The 16,674-nt window shown below is 40.6% G+C and overlaps 3 protein-coding genes across 6 annotated transcripts; all 3 read left to right on the forward strand.

The window, feature by feature from the left end:
- The first annotated feature begins 282 nt into the window (after positions 1-282).
- On the forward strand, positions 283-2,997 carry LOC125573760 (UDP-GalNAc:beta-1,3-N-acetylgalactosaminyltransferase 1-like). Its single transcript, XM_048734520.1, has 2 exons — positions 283-595; positions 1,701-2,997. The coding sequence occupies exons 1-2, from the start codon at positions 490-492 to the stop codon at positions 2,747-2,749; spliced, it is 1,155 nt and encodes a 384-aa protein (XP_048590477.1). The 5' UTR covers positions 283-489; the 3' UTR covers positions 2,750-2,997.
- A 1,687-nt stretch (positions 2,998-4,684) lies between these two features.
- LOC5503752 lies at positions 4,685-10,917 on the forward strand. 3 transcript variants are annotated; one of them, XM_048734522.1, is made up of 9 exons: positions 4,685-4,876; positions 5,051-5,103; positions 6,212-6,473; positions 6,934-7,024; positions 7,384-7,441; positions 7,659-7,686; positions 8,860-8,919; positions 9,625-9,762; positions 10,375-10,917. In XM_048734522.1, exons 2-9 carry the CDS (start codon positions 5,097-5,099, stop codon positions 10,616-10,618), a joined length of 888 nt encoding a protein of 295 aa, XP_048590479.1. In that variant the 5' UTR covers positions 4,685-4,876; positions 5,051-5,096; the 3' UTR covers positions 10,619-10,917. The 3 variants fall into 3 exon arrangements, with proteins under 3 accessions (XP_048590479.1, XP_032227875.2, XP_048590478.1); XM_032371984.2 differs by having other exon boundaries at positions 4,686-4,876; positions 4,977-5,103; XM_048734521.1 differs by having other exon boundaries at positions 4,686-4,876; positions 5,006-5,103.
- Positions 10,918-11,737: 820 nt separating this feature from the next.
- Positions 11,738-16,306, forward strand: LOC116611607. Of its 2 annotated transcripts, none has more exons than XM_032371986.2 (9): positions 11,738-11,835; positions 12,028-12,096; positions 13,129-13,291; positions 13,786-13,867; positions 13,964-14,021; positions 14,640-14,667; positions 14,740-14,799; positions 14,978-15,115; positions 15,695-16,306. In XM_032371986.2, the coding sequence occupies exons 2-9, from the start codon at positions 12,054-12,056 to the stop codon at positions 15,939-15,941; spliced, it is 819 nt and encodes a 272-aa protein (XP_032227877.2). In that variant the 5' UTR covers positions 11,738-11,835; positions 12,028-12,053; the 3' UTR covers positions 15,942-16,306. The 2 variants fall into 2 exon arrangements, with proteins under 2 accessions (XP_032227877.2, XP_048590480.1); XM_048734523.1 differs by lacking the exon at positions 11,738-11,835 and adding an exon at positions 11,925-11,946.
- Positions 16,307-16,674: the final 368 nt, after the last annotated feature.

Consider the following 16,674-nt stretch of genomic DNA (forward strand, 5'->3'; position numbering starts at 1 on the left):
GTTGATATAGGTACAGACTCCACCGCCCCGACTTGTAGTCCTGTCATTTCTAAAACACAGGTAACCTGGTAGGTGGATTAATGGATCGGGATGAGACCCATTCAGCCAGGTTTCCGTTAAGCAGATAATTCCCGCTGGAAATTGCATGATGGCTGCGTATAATTCATCTAGCTTCGCAAGAAGTGATTGCATATTCGCTATGATAGTGTCCGGGATGACTGGGAAGGGTGCTGTTTGCGAGCTGGAAGAATTGGTGGAGCAGCCAGAACTGAGTTGTGGGTGCCCTGTGGAGTCGACGGTTGTCACAACAGGAAGACCGGTGCAAACATGGCGACTTTGTCTTGTCGAGTCTTGGCTTTCTTCGTGATCGAAAGGGCTTCCTAATTCCAAGATCACCGAGTTTCTGCCATAATTTGGGCTCCAAGCGTTGTTTAGGTTGAGATTTCCTTATAGTCTTGAGTTCTTGGTTGCTATACGACCAGCCAGTAGATGCAGCGGGTTCAGATGTCAACTTATCAACATGGCTTCCCACAGGTAGCTCAGGCAATGGTTTCGAAGCTTGTTCGTAGCTCGGAATCGGCTGTTATTCTTAGAGGTAAAACGAGTGGATTGAAGTCGCGATTTTTTGTGAAACATGCCTTGTTGTTGTCATATTTGTGTGTAATATACGATTTTGGGGGGTTTTCGTAACGGAATATATGACTTCTCTCCCCCTACTAAGGAAAGAAACAAGGTTGGAGGCGCCATTTTCGGTAGCACTCAAATGCCGTCGAAATTCGCGAGGAAAATACAACAAACGAAATATTTTTATCTCGCAGACCTATGCCAGGGTACACTTACATTCGATATGTGGCAAAACATCCGAGCTAAATTATTTTCCTTGGCCGCTATAATTTTTTTTTTAAACGATTAAGTAGCAATTTGAATCCTTGACCGGCGCCGTTGGACAATTAGGTACGCTCGGCTGAACACGGGAGCGAAGCAAACTATTATTAGCCTGCGAGGTGGAAAGTCTGCAAGGCTGTCATCGGCGCATAGTAATCTGTTATATAAATTAAACAAAAATAAGAGATAACAGATTACTTAACTTGCTTCGAAAACTGACGGTTTTGGATTTTAGACCACAAAAAATTATGAAATCCGTATCGAATGCGCCGGTGACAGCCTCGCGCTATAAGTTGTTTCGGGTCCTGGGATCATTTCGGGTCCTGGGATCGTTTCGGGTCCTGTACAGATCAGCAGACACATGTTTCCCCCACGTTGCGAAAGGTTTTGTTGTTGCTACAGGAAATCCGCTTAAGGCGATCTATTAAAGCTTAAAGCAGGTCTGTCTGCTGCCGCGGCGGTGAATTCGCCGATACTCACATATGTATGCGTGCGCTCTGGCGATTAAATTCGCTGGCGATCGCCGATGATTGATTTCGCTCATACGAGCGTACAAAATCTCCACAAATAGGAATATTGTATTTCGAATTAACCCCTGTTATGGGAACTCTTACGCCCAGAGGGAGTTTCTGGTAAATAATATCACAATTTTTTTTCGTGACATTTCCATGACATATCACTTGATATAATGCGGCATTTGATTTTATACAACCATAGTTAATAGTTAACTATGAAACAACCAGCGTCACAGTATTGTCTGGTCGACGCTGCTAACGCTATAACCATGTTCTTTAACAAGAGAACCTGCCTTTTAGTTATAGTGATTGTACAATTTGGTGTGGTTCTTTTCGGAATCGTGAAGCTGAATGGCATAGGAAAAGAGAAGTGGATGATTTCGTTTCTTAGGAGTAATGGGGACGACGACACGTTCAATACAAGACTTGTAAGCGAGTTTGACTTACCACCATGGCTAATGCAAGCAGCATTTGGGCGAAATATAAGCTACGAAAGAGGAAAGAAGATATTATTACCAGAAATTAACCATAAAAGAGGAGAATTGTGTCTGCTTGTTCTTGTTATTAGCACTCCAAAGTCACATGGGCGTAGAGAAATCATACGTCAAACGTGGACACGGAATAAACATCAAAATACCACTCTAGAAGGAGCAAAACATTTTTATGATAACACCAAGGTGGTATTTGCCCTTGGAAGATCTGGTAACAAAAATTTGGACCTTTTTATTGAAGATGAAGCAGAATTGTATAGTGATATATTCAGAGGCGTGACTTTGGAATCATACCGTAATCTCGTGTTCAAAGTGTGGGATGCTTTTCGCTGGTCAATTATTTACCAACCAAAATACATTATCAAGGTAGACCATGACGTTTACGTGAATTTGCCTAAGTTTTTCTCCTGGATTCGCGAAGATAATATTCCCCATTTTTTATACGCGGGATATTTGCATTTTAATGCATACATTTACAGGAATAACGACAGCGCTCACTTTGTAAGCGAGGATGAGTTCCAGGGAAAGAAATTTCCTGATTATTGTGGCGGACCTTGTTACATCGTATCCGGAAATTTAATGCAGGAAATGGTAAAACAAAGTAAAAATGTGCCGATGTTTAAAGTCGAAGATGCATATACAGGAGTCGTGGCCCATACGTTGGGAGTGAGACCTCTTGACGTAGGGGAAAGTTTGGTTCATTGGAATCGTTGGAGCCTGATGGAAAACATGAAAAACTGGACGGAAAGCAAAATAAGAGATTCGCTTTGTTTAGGAGACAGCGCAAACTCTCTTATGATCTACCAAATCCATGATATATTTACTAAAATATACTCCAAGACAGACGCCAACACATAACAACACATAAAAAATTCATATTACATACTTGGGCTGCGCGTGAAAATATTTTTTAAAATGACGTCTCTGTAGATGCTCGTGTTAAAGGGGGTCTGAGGGCTGCCACGGAAAATCATTGGAAAATCCTTACATTTTTTTCATAAACTCCTAAAACGCTAAAGTTATGATATGGAACATAATGGAATCGTCACTTGACTTTTGAGGAAATATTGGCTTTTTGGGGAGAAAAAATGCATTTTTTACGCGTCTAAAAAATCCTACATCGCTGGGTCCTAAGAAAAAAGCAACATTACATGATCAAAAATATACTGTACTTCAGTTAACGTGATAAAAAAATCCTGCTCGAACGAAAGTAAATCACCCATTTCAAAAGTGAAATGGTCGGGTCACTACGCAGCTCTTACAAGCTGCAATTTGATTGGGCAAATGAACAATATCCGCACCTCGACACAAAGAACGAGAAGAATAGAGACAAAAGAACTCCTTTGTAGAATTAAGATAATAGGAGACAAAGCAGCTGTGTACTAACTCAAATGGTCTACCCAATATCAATCTCACTTGCGTGACGCATCGTTTCGTAGACTATGAAACCCTGTGCAAATGAATGTTCATCTCAGTAAGCAAACTTAATTATATTTTTAAAGCTCAAGTAATACAGGAGAAGTTGTATTTCGAAAAATGTAGCCCAAGCTCACTATTTGCGTCGAATTCCGAGTTTGAGCAATTTTCCCTAAGGGGTCAGTGGAAGAGGGTTTCAACCCACCGACAATCGCTCAAATTCGGTACGATGGTTAGTTGAGACAACAAGAAGACAACGGTCAGAGTTTCAATTAATTTTATTTAAAACCAAGGCGGAAAATCGTACGTTGAAATGTAGCCATAATTCGACACAAATAGTGAGCTTGGGCTACCTGTGAATAACCACGTAAATTTCACTGTAAATTTCACGTGGCGACGGCAGTGGTGGTGTGGACACTTCGATTGCAAAGAATGATGGGTCAATATATTGGCCAATCTAAAGTGTTTACTTTTAAACCGTACAAAGAGCGAATCAAAACAGCCGTCTTATTAATCGATATGGATTATGGGGCAGTGACTCTTTTAGCCAATCGTGAAGTGTGTACTTTGAAACCGTACAGAGAGCGAATCAAAACAGCTGTCTTATTGTATCTCTAGTCGCCAAATCTGAATTTTCTAATAAAAAAATAAAGTGATTGACAGGGTGAGAGTTAGCAATGGCCCCCAACCTCGACTAATTTATATTGAGGGAAATACATCACCTAGACATATTCTTGTCTTAATTTTTTCTGTACAAAAATTCCACGAGTTTGCCATTGCATTGCTTTGATTACTTCTTCAAACGCCCTTTGTCAGCCGCCTATTGTAAAATCCTACCAGAGAAAAATATTCGACTTTGCAATACTATATTCGCTTGAGCGATGTTGTAGCCACATTTGACTCACCCCCCGAATGATTTGGTATTTTCTATCTTACCATTTCACCAACGAAAGAAGAAAGTAAGTGAACATTTCAAGACCTTGGGTCCCCCTGGGTTTCCGAGGATGCGTTTGGCAGAAAAAAACAACAACAAATAATCCTGCAATAAACAACGGAATGTTTGGTAACGGATCTTTTGTTCATACTTGCACTTCGACGAAGAGCATAACGTTTTTCATACGAAATTTCATACCAGTAATTTTGTAATTCTTTTATATATTTATAACACGTGCGAAATTACTAATTAGACCAAAACATACACCAATTAAATTGATTTCCCCTTTATCTCAATAACAAAACAACCCAGCCGCTCTTTCGTCTCAAGAATAAAGCACCTCTAAAATACAGAACCTAATAACTAGTTCACTTGATTAAAATTTATATATTTTCTTGGGTGACTTTTTTTCTTGTCGTTTCTTGATTTTACTCGAAGGTGAAGCGATGTAAAGTGATATGAGGTTTAGATGTCATGTCTTTAGGCCAAATTTACCATGGCAACTTTGTGTACTTTTCGAGACGAGAAGTGAAGCGGATGGCCTCTAAACAGGAGAAACCTACGATTAAACTCAGCTGCAACACAAATACTGCTTAAAATTTAAAGTTCTTTACTCAGAATAAATTCTTAGTAAGGTAGGTTTACAGCTAATGGTTTTATGCAGATTCTATACGTCCCTTGGGCATTTCGGAGAAAGGATTTTATTACTACACAAAAGATTCTTAATCTTGTCAGAAAATGTTGTCTGTCTGAATTGCTTCGAGGGGCCATTCTAATGCATCGGGCTTTTGTCCCTTAAATCCCAAGAGAACGTGAAGTTTGAGAAACAAGAAAACGAAGAATATAGACGCAAAAATGTCAGGTGAGGAGACAAATATTATATTATATTTTGTGACGTACAGCACACGGCCATGACGGTCGGTTTTCAAGTCTGTCAAGAGATCAAACTTTCACGGGCAACGTTTTAATATTGAGTCCAATATTTCCAAGAGCTAGGAACACGCTTATCTTTAGCGATAAACTTAGTAGTGAAAGCCCTATTTTTGAGCATTTTTATGTGAGATAGAATCTGTTTACAATTTGTAACACGCGCATTTGAGTTTTTACTGTGTCTTGGATCGTTAATGCCAAAAGCGATTATCTCTTAGTAAAGTATTTATTCGCACGCTAAGCCGTATATGCTTAATAGTGGCAATGTGAGGACACTGTTAAGTTGCCTTCATAGAATGTATAAATAGCTACATACTTACTTATAAAACATTTAGCGGGTGTTATTTTTCTCTCGTATTTCGTAAACACATGGATATGTCTGGTGGGCTTATGGTCGCCCATTATGCAAATCTGATAGAATTTATAAAACCACCATTTCTTCCAATCTTGTCTTTTCTTGTAGACAATTTTGACGCCAGCGAAAGAAAAATCATTGGATTTCCCTAAAATTATTCACATTTACGGATTGATGGAAAAGAGAATGGAAAGTAGCCTACCTTTAAGCCTTTAGGGCTACCTCTGATAGTGTCCGGGCTTTCAACGAATGAAAAAACAAGTAATTAATTTGTATATGTATATATATTTTCAGCACTTACAGAAAATCAAACAGACTGTATCTTTACTTTACCAGGTAGTCTCCCGCGCAGCCATCCTTTGTGTCGGTCACGCAACGCGTGGGAGGGAAGCGTTGCGTGAACGACACAAGACGGCTGCGCGTACCAGGATCTCGGCGGTAGTATCTATTATCAGTTTCCTAATTTCTAACTAGGTTCTATATCTTAAGAAATGCGGAATTTTTAAGATAGTCCATAAGGAAATGCTGCCAATGGCAAGGGTTCCCCTCCCCCCCCCCCCCCTTTTGAACGTCAAATGCTGCCCTTTCCATATTAGCCAGTCTCGGCTGTACGCTCTTGAATCACGGTTACGTTTAACAACTTCAACATTTTTCAGGTTCTTATGTATTTTGCTCAATGTTATAGACGCAGAGGAATCACAACAAGTCGAGGAGGAGCTGCAAGAAGAGAAAACTGAAACAGAAGAGAAAACTGACACAGAAGAGAAAACTGAAAAAGAAGAGAAAACTGAAAATGAAGAGAAACCAAAGCAGAAAGAGAAAGAAAAAGAAAAAGAAAAGAGACCTGCTTCCAAGCTTGACAAAAAGACTCAGAAAATGATCGCAGACCTTCAACGTTGCAAAAAACAGATGGTGGAAACACGACGTAACACGCACCGACCACCAACGTGAGTGAACAGTCCCATTATCCCCAAAACACTAAAGATTATGGAAAACATGACTAAGAGCATATGACTCAAAGCCGGGGCGGGTCCAGGATTTCCCACCGACTCAAAGGGAGAGCTGCCCTGTGTTAATGAAAGTCCTGCGATTTTTAATATCCTGCGAATTCTCTTTAATAAATTCTGCTAAAACCTTTTTCTGGCTTCTGTCATCCATACTAACGGAATTACATTTGGAAATTTTTGATGGTCATCCCAGCTTGCAAAGGTGGCGTGATTGGAAAACATTTCAGTGCTGGCCAGTGAATTCGCTTGAAGGATTTTGAATGACGGAAGTCAGAAGGTGATTAGCTGTTGGAAATCGTCGGCGAGAGTTCGCAGAATATTGAAAGCTGCAAAAATGGACATGACTTGGTTTTGCTATTATTTTTCTATCATCACTATATCTGATTGTTTTGTTTTTTAGGCGTGAGTTCACACCAGACATCTTCAATAGCTTGTCCCCATATTACAACACATACATCGTCAACTACATCGTGCACGAGCTGGAAAATCCGGTACGAGCATCTTGACGGTTTTTGAATAAAGTAAAAAAAAGTGCACCAGTTTTGTATAACCTTAAAATAGGGTCTGGCTACGAAAAAATGCTAGCCCCATTGTTGACGGTTAACAACACCCTTTTTCTTCAGTGCGGTCAGCTTCATCCCCGCAATTCTAAACACTCTTCCAACATTTTTATCCACTCAAATAAATACTCCTCCCCCTGTCACTCGAATATGTTACACGTGATTATCAGCCCCTTGCCCTGTCCCTCAAACATATCCACGTGTTCATTAACTCCTCCCCCTGTCACTCAAATTTGTTTCACGTGATTACCAGTTCCTGCTGTCACTCTAATCTCGTGTTTGATCACTAGGATCCACAAGTTCTTAGAACTGGATGGGGCCACCGTGCCATGGCGCTAGGAGTCATAGGTATGACCCACTTGGACTCTGAAATAGAAAAATCTTTCTCCGAAGGCATCTCGTAAAAGTTTTTCTTTTTCAAGAAAACGGAAGCGAGACCCGTCCAACTCTCCCTACGCCGACACTGCCGTGATAGATATTGCTAGCCGTTTGCACTTACGCAATACAATTTGTTAGTTTAAGTTTTCCCCATCGAATAACAAAAAAAAATACGTCTGTATTGCAGATCCTGAGATCTCATGGAAAATGGACAAGTAAGTAAAGTCTGTCCCACGCGCGGATCTATTACACCTGTTTACGTAAGCAGGTCAAAGTGTTTAGAGTTAGTATGTCATTATCCTCCTCCGCAGGCTTTGCCCAGAATGCAGCAGAAAAGAAAAACAGGAGCTCGGGATTCCTGTGGCGATGCGTCGAGCGTGGTCACGAGCTCTCTTTCCCGTTTTTCCGCTTTTGGCATTGTCCCCAGGCGCCCGTTTCTCGAAACACCCGAGAATTTTCGGGCCCGAAAACTTGATTTTGCATTTTTGCTAAAAATTTCGCATGTTTTCCTTTTGGAGAACCTCTTTCATGTTTTAGAACAGTTTGAACTTCCTCTTGGTTCGTTTTCCAAATGATTACACTCAATAGGGCCATTTTCGAAGTTTTGCTGAAGCCAAAAAGTTACTTTCTTAATATTGAAACTTTCGGGCCCGAGAAGTTCGGAAAAAATCAAAATCTATAAATCAATAAAGAGGGGCATCCATGGATCTTTATGGTAAAATACGATGTTTGACGATATTTCAACACATTTGGATACCAATTTTATAGGAATTATCCAGCTTTTTAAATTATAAGGAATAAAACTTCTTCGGGGCTTATAGTAAAGGAGAAAACTCAGTCGAATGGCTTAAAACTCGGTTGAGTAATAAACAACAACAACAACTGAGTCATTGCGAGTCATTTTATTCATAAATACACAATTTTGAAGATTTTGAATTTTGACCGTCAAATTACATATAATGAGCTTGGGCTGCCTGTGTGGCTAAAAATAAAACATAAACGTTAAACGCAAATGTTTGATGAAAATGTTTTGATCTCATTCAGAAATCTGGAAGTGTCGTGGAAGCCAATTTAGTGCCATGTTTTGTGGGTGGTTAAACGTAGAAACATTTGCGTCAAACGCAATGTTTGAGAAACATTTTTGAATGTTTAGCCAGGCCTTTAGGTTAGGTCTCTGTTTTTTACGTTTAATGACGCCTGCGAAGGAGGCTTGTAACGTATGGCCTGCATATTTTCATTCTGTTATTGAGGCGACAGCGTTCAGCCTTTCTTTTTTGTAAACAGGGATTTTCTTAGATCTGCGCATGCGTCTGTCCATTCCTTTCTCCCTTTGTCTGTCTCCTTCACGTGTTACACAATGCTTAGGTTATGCTTTTTAAACTCCCCAGCTTTCCTGGCCCAGTTCAACCGTCAAGAATTCCAGGAACTCTCTTCAAAGCACGAAATTGGTAAGCAGCAAGCGATTGAAGAGACTGCAGTTGATATCATTTAAAGCCACACTGAAGCCCTCGTCAACCATCAGATGATATCCCTTCCCCACTCACGTCTATGTACAGAGCATACTTTCTACAGCTTTTCGGTTGTTTCAATAGTTATACCATTCATTAAGCCTTGCTTTAAGCAAAGTAAATCTGCGCCATCGTACACAGTGGGGTACGCAGGGTGCGCGCGCACCCCCACCTTGGCGGCCAAAAAGTAAGTCATTTCTTATAAATACCGTGCTTTTTACAAATGATACTTACGACTGCGCATATTTCAAAATAGTGAAAGCAGTGTGTTTACTAGAAGTTTCTTTGAGGATGTGATTTTAGAGCGGATGGTATGTTTAATATCTCGGATTTTAATAGATTCTTTTGTCCATTAACGGTTGAGGTTTCCGTCGGACCTCCGGAAGTAAACTGGTGACAATGCGGCTTTAATTAACTAGCCTCCTCCGCAGGCTTTTCGAGTGATTTGGGAAAAAGGCGTTTTTTCGAGCTTCCGGTGGCGTGTTAAATAAAGCGTGGGGGCCTGGGTCATAAAAACACTGAGAGTAAAACACACTCTAGATGCCTGCAGAGGAGACTAAGATTTAACACTGTTTCACTCCCTCTCCCATCTCCATATACCCTACAACTGAACGTTAAGTTAACATTGGTTTACATATTCCTCAGGAGTAGGAATCTGTCCGGGAAAGATGGGGATCTGGGAAGCACTCGTTTGCCGCCTCTCCCCATGCCCTCTGTGCCAAAGTTCCATCAAGCCACCTTCCAGCCAAACAAGATGACGTTCAACGAGCTTGGACAATTCAGGTTAGAACAACATCAATCTAGTCTTAAATTAAACCACATACACGCGCGATTTCTTTCCTTTTTGTTAGAGTGTTACGCTGGGTCGTCGTTGACGGACCATTTTTAATAGGAAGGAATTGGGCGGAGGGGGGGGGGGGGCTGGTGGGATTTATGGGGACATGCCAAAACACACCGGGCGAAAAAGGAGAAGGGGAATGTGACTTACATTTTGAAGTCGATCAGGGCTAAGAATGCAGAAATTGGAAATCCTGGGAAAGCAAAATTCATGATTTTCTTGGCTAACCCAATGCCCACTGTTGAATTCCCTTGAGGTTCGGATAGGAGTTTATACAAAAGGCCGTAGCAAAGGAGGCCCAGAAAAAGTGAGGGGGGGGGGGGGAGGAGGCCACAGCCCTAATGGCCATTTCCATATAATTTCTACTACAAGATTACACGAACAAATCCCTAATTTATGTGAAAGATCTAATTAAATAGGTGTGTGCCTAACTCAAAAATGGGGATCCACGGGAGAGCACTTCCAACATTGGTGCGACGTTAAGACGCTTTTCCAAAACATTTCAAATAAAGTATGACTGATTCCGTTTTTTGACCTTTGATATTTACACATCCCAGATCTGAAATGAAGAACATGACCCAGAAACTTGCCGAGAAGCGATCCAAGGAAGACTACGACAGGACCGTGAAGGACTGGCAACGAATGAACCTCTCTGAGCTGAAGGATCTCCCGGCTCACTCGCGCTACCACGTGAAGAAAGCGATCTTCAGTTACCTAGCAACCTCACAGGGATCAGCAAAGGCACTTAAACCGCTGACAAAAGAATTGCAGGCTCATACACCTGAGCCCCTAGTGAAATAAGGAATGGCCAGCGGAGTGTTGTGTGATTAATTTTGTGGGAGTGCTGTTGGTGGTTCAGGGAAAGAACTTGTTTGATATCGTGTAACAGTTTTTTGGTATAGAGAAAGGGCGTTTATTGGGTGTCTGTCACTAAAGTGGTGTAAGCAAGTTTGAATGGAATATGGAATGGACTGCTTGATTTGAAGCAGCATGGTTAGAAATTTGCAAGACTATTGAACATATGTAAATAGCGTGTTTTAACAATTCTCCAACATGGCCTGTACAAGACTAAGGTTAAAAAAATAAAATATATTTTATCATTTCATTGAGTATTTTTAACAAAAATGCACAGGAGTTCTCTACTTAAAACGAAAGTACCCATGACAGCTGATCGAGGGAACTGACAAAAGATCTGACAAAATTTTAGGATGCAAATGAAAAAAAAAACAAGAATATTTCCTAAAAAGATTCTAAATTACTTGAACGATGCTTTGGATATTATCAAGCAGGTCCAACGAGTAGCTACACGGGCTGTTTCACGGGCCTCTTCGAGTTTTCGTGCGTACCGCTAGTCTTTCGGACTCATAAAGTTACGATTAACTTTTGCTCTTCATCGATAAAAATAACAACGAACAACAAGCGACAACGAGTTTTTAAAAAGTTAAAAAAATGTCTGAGAGTTTATGCCTCTTGCGCAGCTCTCCTTGGCGTCAGTTTAAAATTCCTCCATGTTCTGTAGGACATAATTTACATTGATACTAAGAACGGCTGCACAGAAGAAACAAGAAATATCCGCCTTTTTAGAATTGATTCTCATATTTGTTAAATACAAACAAGGATTATAAGGACTGTCCCCTACAAAGTTCACTACTAGAGTAGGGAAAATAAAAGAAAGCATTCAAAAAGACTAAAAGAACGCATTCAAAAAGACTATGAAGAACCAAACGAGAAAGGTGACGGAATCTCGTAAGCATTTACCTTCCGATAAATTAAAAGTAAATACTTCAATCATTTGTTAGAAAAGTTTAATAAACAGGTGATTATCAGTTTAACAACGACTACCTTCAAAATGGAGCAGTTCTTTTGTTCTAAAAAATCCGTCAGAGTCCTCTGGGAAATAACTTGTTAGACGCCATGTGACGTTGCTAAGACAACATCAAGAACCCATTTTAGTGTTTTTATCAAACTTTAGTTAGCACGCTACTAAACAGAGGCAAGGAGACATTCGTAAATTCCAGGTATCTTTTCATTAACATAAATTTTAGTTTTCTTGGTAATCATAGATAATGTTGGCGTATTACTTGTAGTAAACAAAGCGTGCACGTTTTAATGGTCAAATGTAAACTCATGTACGAGTGATTTCTTTGTACGCTTGTTTACAAATGTGAATGTGATAGGTGATATATGTGTACTTATTTGTTTTCACGCAGTTTTTTGTTAAGAAGATAGCAAAAACATGGCTGACAACGAAGTTGCTTACACAGAATCGCCAACTAAAGGTAAGACCATCACTTGACCAGGTTGACCAGGTGTTTTGTGGCTTGTAATGCCGCGTTTGATTTGAAGGCGCTTTTTCAAAAAAGACGCCTCAATTATATCAATACTTTCTTAAACAAGACAAAGCATCTACTTCTTTTACTCGAAAAAAAAACTTAACAAAAAATTTACATAAAGTTTCGTGTTCGCTTAGCTTTCATTTCCTAGCCGCAATAAGTATATATATCGTTCCTTTAACCTTTGTGTTGGCCAGTATTTTTTTCTATCCACCCAGTACAAAATGTTATCACACATGAAAAATTTTCTTATTTGCATTCCATTAAACGTATTATTTATATTTATTAGGATAGGCGGAAAACGTAGGCCTCCTGACTAAAATGAGAATCTGGAACACATGCATGCATTTCCTTTGTTTGTTTGCAATTAATGGCTAGATCTGAAGTCATTATAGAGCTCTATGATTAAAAAGACATTGCTTTGAGGATTAGTTATCTGGTTATTAACAACGGAGCTTCATCTTATTGTGCGGTAGAAAAAACTTCGCTTGGACCCTTAAATTTCTTTTAGTATATATTCTACCCCATGCTTTGTGTCGCTGATCAGCTGATATATGCGAACGATTAGCCTATTTTTCATACTTGGAACTACATAAAGTATAGTTTAGAACTGCACAAAATATATTTTTCGAGTGCGTAGTTTCCAGAAGCTTATGAATAAGCTGAGAACGATGAAGTCTTGAAAGGCGACATTAGAATTTTCTTAAGGCCATTTGACGCCAGAGTTTTATTGACGTTTTTGAATGCCACAAACGGCTTATTGATTTCCCAGTGACGCGTCATAACAGGAGACTTCGCAGGTTGCGTTTAGCCCTGGTTGTGGAGGGGATGTACAGGGAAAGAGGGGGGGGGGGGGGGGTAGGCGCACGCACCCCTCCGCGCCAAAAAGAGCTGACATACATTTTTGGGTGTTGTTTTCAATAAATTATGGGTTGAATTTTCAATAGATGGATTCAACTCACGTGTTATTTTTTACAGCGACTGATGTAACAGAGGATAAGCTGAAAGACTTGGGCGAAACACCGGAAGTAGAGTCACCAGCTCGCGCCAAAACACGCACGCGCTCACAGATACTAGGCGAGCTTCTGCGCGTGCGCAAGAAAATGGACTCCGTGCAAGGAATAGTGACGCCACAGCCGGTGTAAGTGAAAGGGGGGTAGAAGGGTAGGGGGAGTTGGAGGCTTGTGAAAATGGAAGGGAACAAGGGGGCGGTGTAAGTGAAAGGGGGAGGGGGGGGGTAAGTGGAAGGGTAGGGGGAGTTAGGGGGTTGTAAAGATGGAAGCGTACAAGGGGGGCGGTGTAAGTGGAAGGGGAGGGGAAGAGATGGAAAGATAAAGCAGGGACATCACATCTAGGGTCTTGAGTATCTTGAGAGGTTAAATTACAGACATAGTAAAGTAATTTGTCGGGGCAAGCTGGCGAAATAGAACAAAAATATTATAAGGAAACGATGAAAGCGTAAACTCTAGTCTAAAAGCCCGTGTTTCCTCGGCATCTTGATCTCATTTTAATAGACACAAATACCATTTAACTAATTTAAAACGCTTTTTAAAACTTTTGAAAACACAGCATTCGCTGGCAATTTCCTGAGTAGAATGCAGAATGACTCATTTAGCATTTCTATTTCTAACACAGGAAACCTTACACTCCCGACACCTACAACAGCCTTGCGTCGTACTACAACAAGTACATTGTGGATTACATGATACACGACCAGGTATGATACGTATAATTTATATAGATATATTTCCAAGCCCATTACAAATTTGCATCATTGCATTGTTGATGTTTGTTATCGCATTTGATTTTTCAGGAAGACGTTGTTCACAGACCTGGATGGGGTCTAAGGGCGACCTCACTAAAAATAGTTGGTGAGTACCACGCGAGCGCGCGCCTTTTGGCAGGGTCCTGTACTGGGGCCTGGATTCCGTATTCCCGGTAGCTTTTGATTTCAAATCGTGTTTATTGTTGCTGTTTACTGTCACACAAAATCCCTTCGTGACTCCGATGAGCGGCTGCGATGGAGACGTGTTCCCGTCTCTTGAAGTTCAAATCCCGTTCAAAATCCAATGCCGAACGAAGCAGCACGTACAGAGAAGGGTGGGGGTGGGGGGTGCGCAGGTTACGCGCGCGCGAAAGCGGGTAATTATTTTTTTCCATATGGTACCTGTACAGCCTTTGTACGCGCCTGGCATGATTTGTGATCTTAGAGGTGAAGATGTTGGTGTTGACGACGATTGTGGTCATGATGACGATTATGGTATTGATTGTGGTGATTCACAGGATAGACATAGACCATAACGGCGTTACTAGCGAATTTTACACTGATGGTGATGACGCACGATTAACCTCTAGGCTTTTGGTGCTGTGGGTGGAACTGATCATGGAAATAGTCGTGAAGCAGTGGGATTTTTCTCATGACGAAAGATATTGTTAAGGTTGTTCGTCGTAATTATGTTGATAAAAATTCACGTTATATTTTATTTCAGAGCCCGAAGTTTCATGGAGAATGGATAAGTGAGTTTGACAAATCTAATGTTATTAAGCCAAACTTTTCTTTTCTTATGAATATATCAATCTCGTTAACAGTTTTCCCGGACCCATCTACGACTCGGTGGTACCAAGAGGATTCTACAAAACACAAACCTGGTAAGATCACTAAAACCTTGTGCCAAATAGATACATCACATAAATCACACCTTAGTCACCTTATTGCCCTGAGGTAATGTTGCTATTTGTTCATATCGCGAGTGTACTCCAATCCATTTTGTGTGTGTCCTATATAACATGGTTTTATTCATGTCAAACTCATGACGATCGCCCATAGGAGCAAAAACTTGTCCGGTTTAGAGAAGGACCTGGGTAGCACGCACCTCCCGCCTATCCCGAAGGTCAGCTATCCTCGCTTCAAGCAGGAGAATTATCAGCATTTCAACATGAACTACGCCCACGTGCAACCATTTAGGTATAGTGTCATTTTGGGAACCCCTGTGGTTTAGGTGGAGAATACGGTGAGAAAACATGGAAAATGAATCTGTTCAGTAATTAGATTTTGCTTCTATTTTCCTGCATCGTATTGGGAGGCAAGGGATGGGAAAAACCTTCAACCTTAGTGTGGATACTGTAGATACCACTATAGGATTTAGGGGGTTAACCCCCCTCTAAGGGCTACTAACGAAATGTAAAAAAAGTGCCAAACAAAATATTTCTCTAAGACGCGTGCCTTATCCATTTCTTTCTGAAGGAGCTGGAGACTCAAGGAGGACATTAAACAATTCAGTAAAATACCCCCATCCTTATCCCTCCCGAAAAGCTAGATCGGTCACTGTGCCAGCAATAATTAGGTCAACTGCCGGGGAAGGATTTTGGGTGGATTTTGTTTTCGTGTAAAGAATATTAAGAAATGGCATGGGAATCTATGGGACAACAATTCATGCAATGCATAGGCAGTGAAACTATAAAATAGTTGTGAGTTAGAATTGAAATCAAAATAGCTTTATTCTGTTCTCCGTGCTAAACTTCAGTTGACCATTTTTGATTGCAGAGCGGAGGTGAAAAGCCTTCAAGACGGTATGTACAAGAGAAAGATGGAGAACGACTATCAACGTACCGTGAAGGACTGGCAACGAATGAACCTTGCCGAGCTATCCCAGCTTCCACCGCAGTCGCAGTATCACGTCAAGAAAGCCATCACTACGTATCTAGGCAACAGTAAAGGGAGCATAAAGGCTCTGAATCCGCTGGTCAAGGAATTCCGAGGCTCAAGAACAAGCGTCAATGGTGCTTCGTAACAAGACATTCTACCGGGGAAGCAGGGATGGAAAAAGGACTTCCTCTTTTTTAACTGGATAAGAGAAAAGGATGCAGATCTTTACACGGCTCAGCAAACGTATACAAGAGGGTAGGATTTTAGGACACAATGAGATACAGACAGCGTAAAGAATCCCCTTTAAACTGCTCGAGAGGACAGTATTGCCGTCATGACATACATAATAGCAAGGTTTATTTCAGTCAATCAAGAAAGCTCAACTTAACATTTTGATGGCGACGAGTAACATATCTGAATAAAAAGGCAACAATTGCTCCGTTGTAACATAGATATATAGAATAAATTGTGTGTATTACTTTAATGAATAAAACAAAGTTGTTATTCGTATTGTTTGTAGTCTACCAGTCAATGATAGGTTGTATCACTGACAAAACGATGGGCTATGTAAGGGGTACTAAAAATATGTTGGATGCTTTTCTTAGCTTTGAGGTTGTCGTTTTTGCCCCCTTCTCCACTAAAGTGTATGGATAACCAGCCTAGGAACAAATCTGCAAGAGCGCATCTTCTAGAAGGGGTAACATCCTCTTAACTTCTTCAACTAGGATTGGTAACAATAACACCATGCCTAAAAAACATGATGAACCAGTACCCATGGTCATGCAATCAGGTAGATGAAAATGAAAACACATTACCACTCCCATCAGGTGTGAACATATTCACTGCTTCAAGTCAAGGGGGCAACTACATGAAAGCCA

Source organism: Nematostella vectensis, chromosome 11, assembly GCF_932526225.1.
Source record: "Nematostella vectensis chromosome 11, jaNemVect1.1, whole genome shotgun sequence".
Lineage (NCBI taxonomy): Eukaryota > Metazoa > Cnidaria > Anthozoa > Actiniaria > Edwardsiidae > Nematostella > Nematostella vectensis.

Excerpts from the sequence above, each read along its gene's own strand:
- LOC125573760 (XM_048734520.1), top strand. The coding sequence starts at position 490 with ATGCAGCGGGTTCAGATGTCAACTTATCAACATGGCTTCCCACAGGTA. Across the intron at positions 596-1,700 it reads ATCGGCTGTTATTCTTAGAG|TTATAGTGATTGTACAATTT; the intron begins GTAAAACGAGTG and ends CCTGCCTTTTAG.
- LOC5503752 (XM_048734522.1), top strand. Across the intron at positions 7,687-8,859 it reads ATCTCATGGAAAATGGACAA|CTTTCCTGGCCCAGTTCAAC; the intron begins GTAAGTAAAGTC and ends TAAACTCCCCAG. Across the intron at positions 9,763-10,374 it reads AACGAGCTTGGACAATTCAG|ATCTGAAATGAAGAACATGA; the intron begins GTTAGAACAACA and ends TACACATCCCAG.
- LOC116611607 (XM_032371986.2), top strand. The coding sequence starts at position 12,054 with ATGGCTGACAACGAAGTTGCTTACACAGAATCGCCAACTAAAG. Across the intron at positions 13,868-13,963 it reads ATTACATGATACACGACCAG|GAAGACGTTGTTCACAGACC; the intron begins GTATGATACGTA and ends TTGATTTTTCAG. Across the intron at positions 14,022-14,639 it reads GACCTCACTAAAAATAGTTG|AGCCCGAAGTTTCATGGAGA; the intron begins GTGAGTACCACG and ends ATTTTATTTCAG.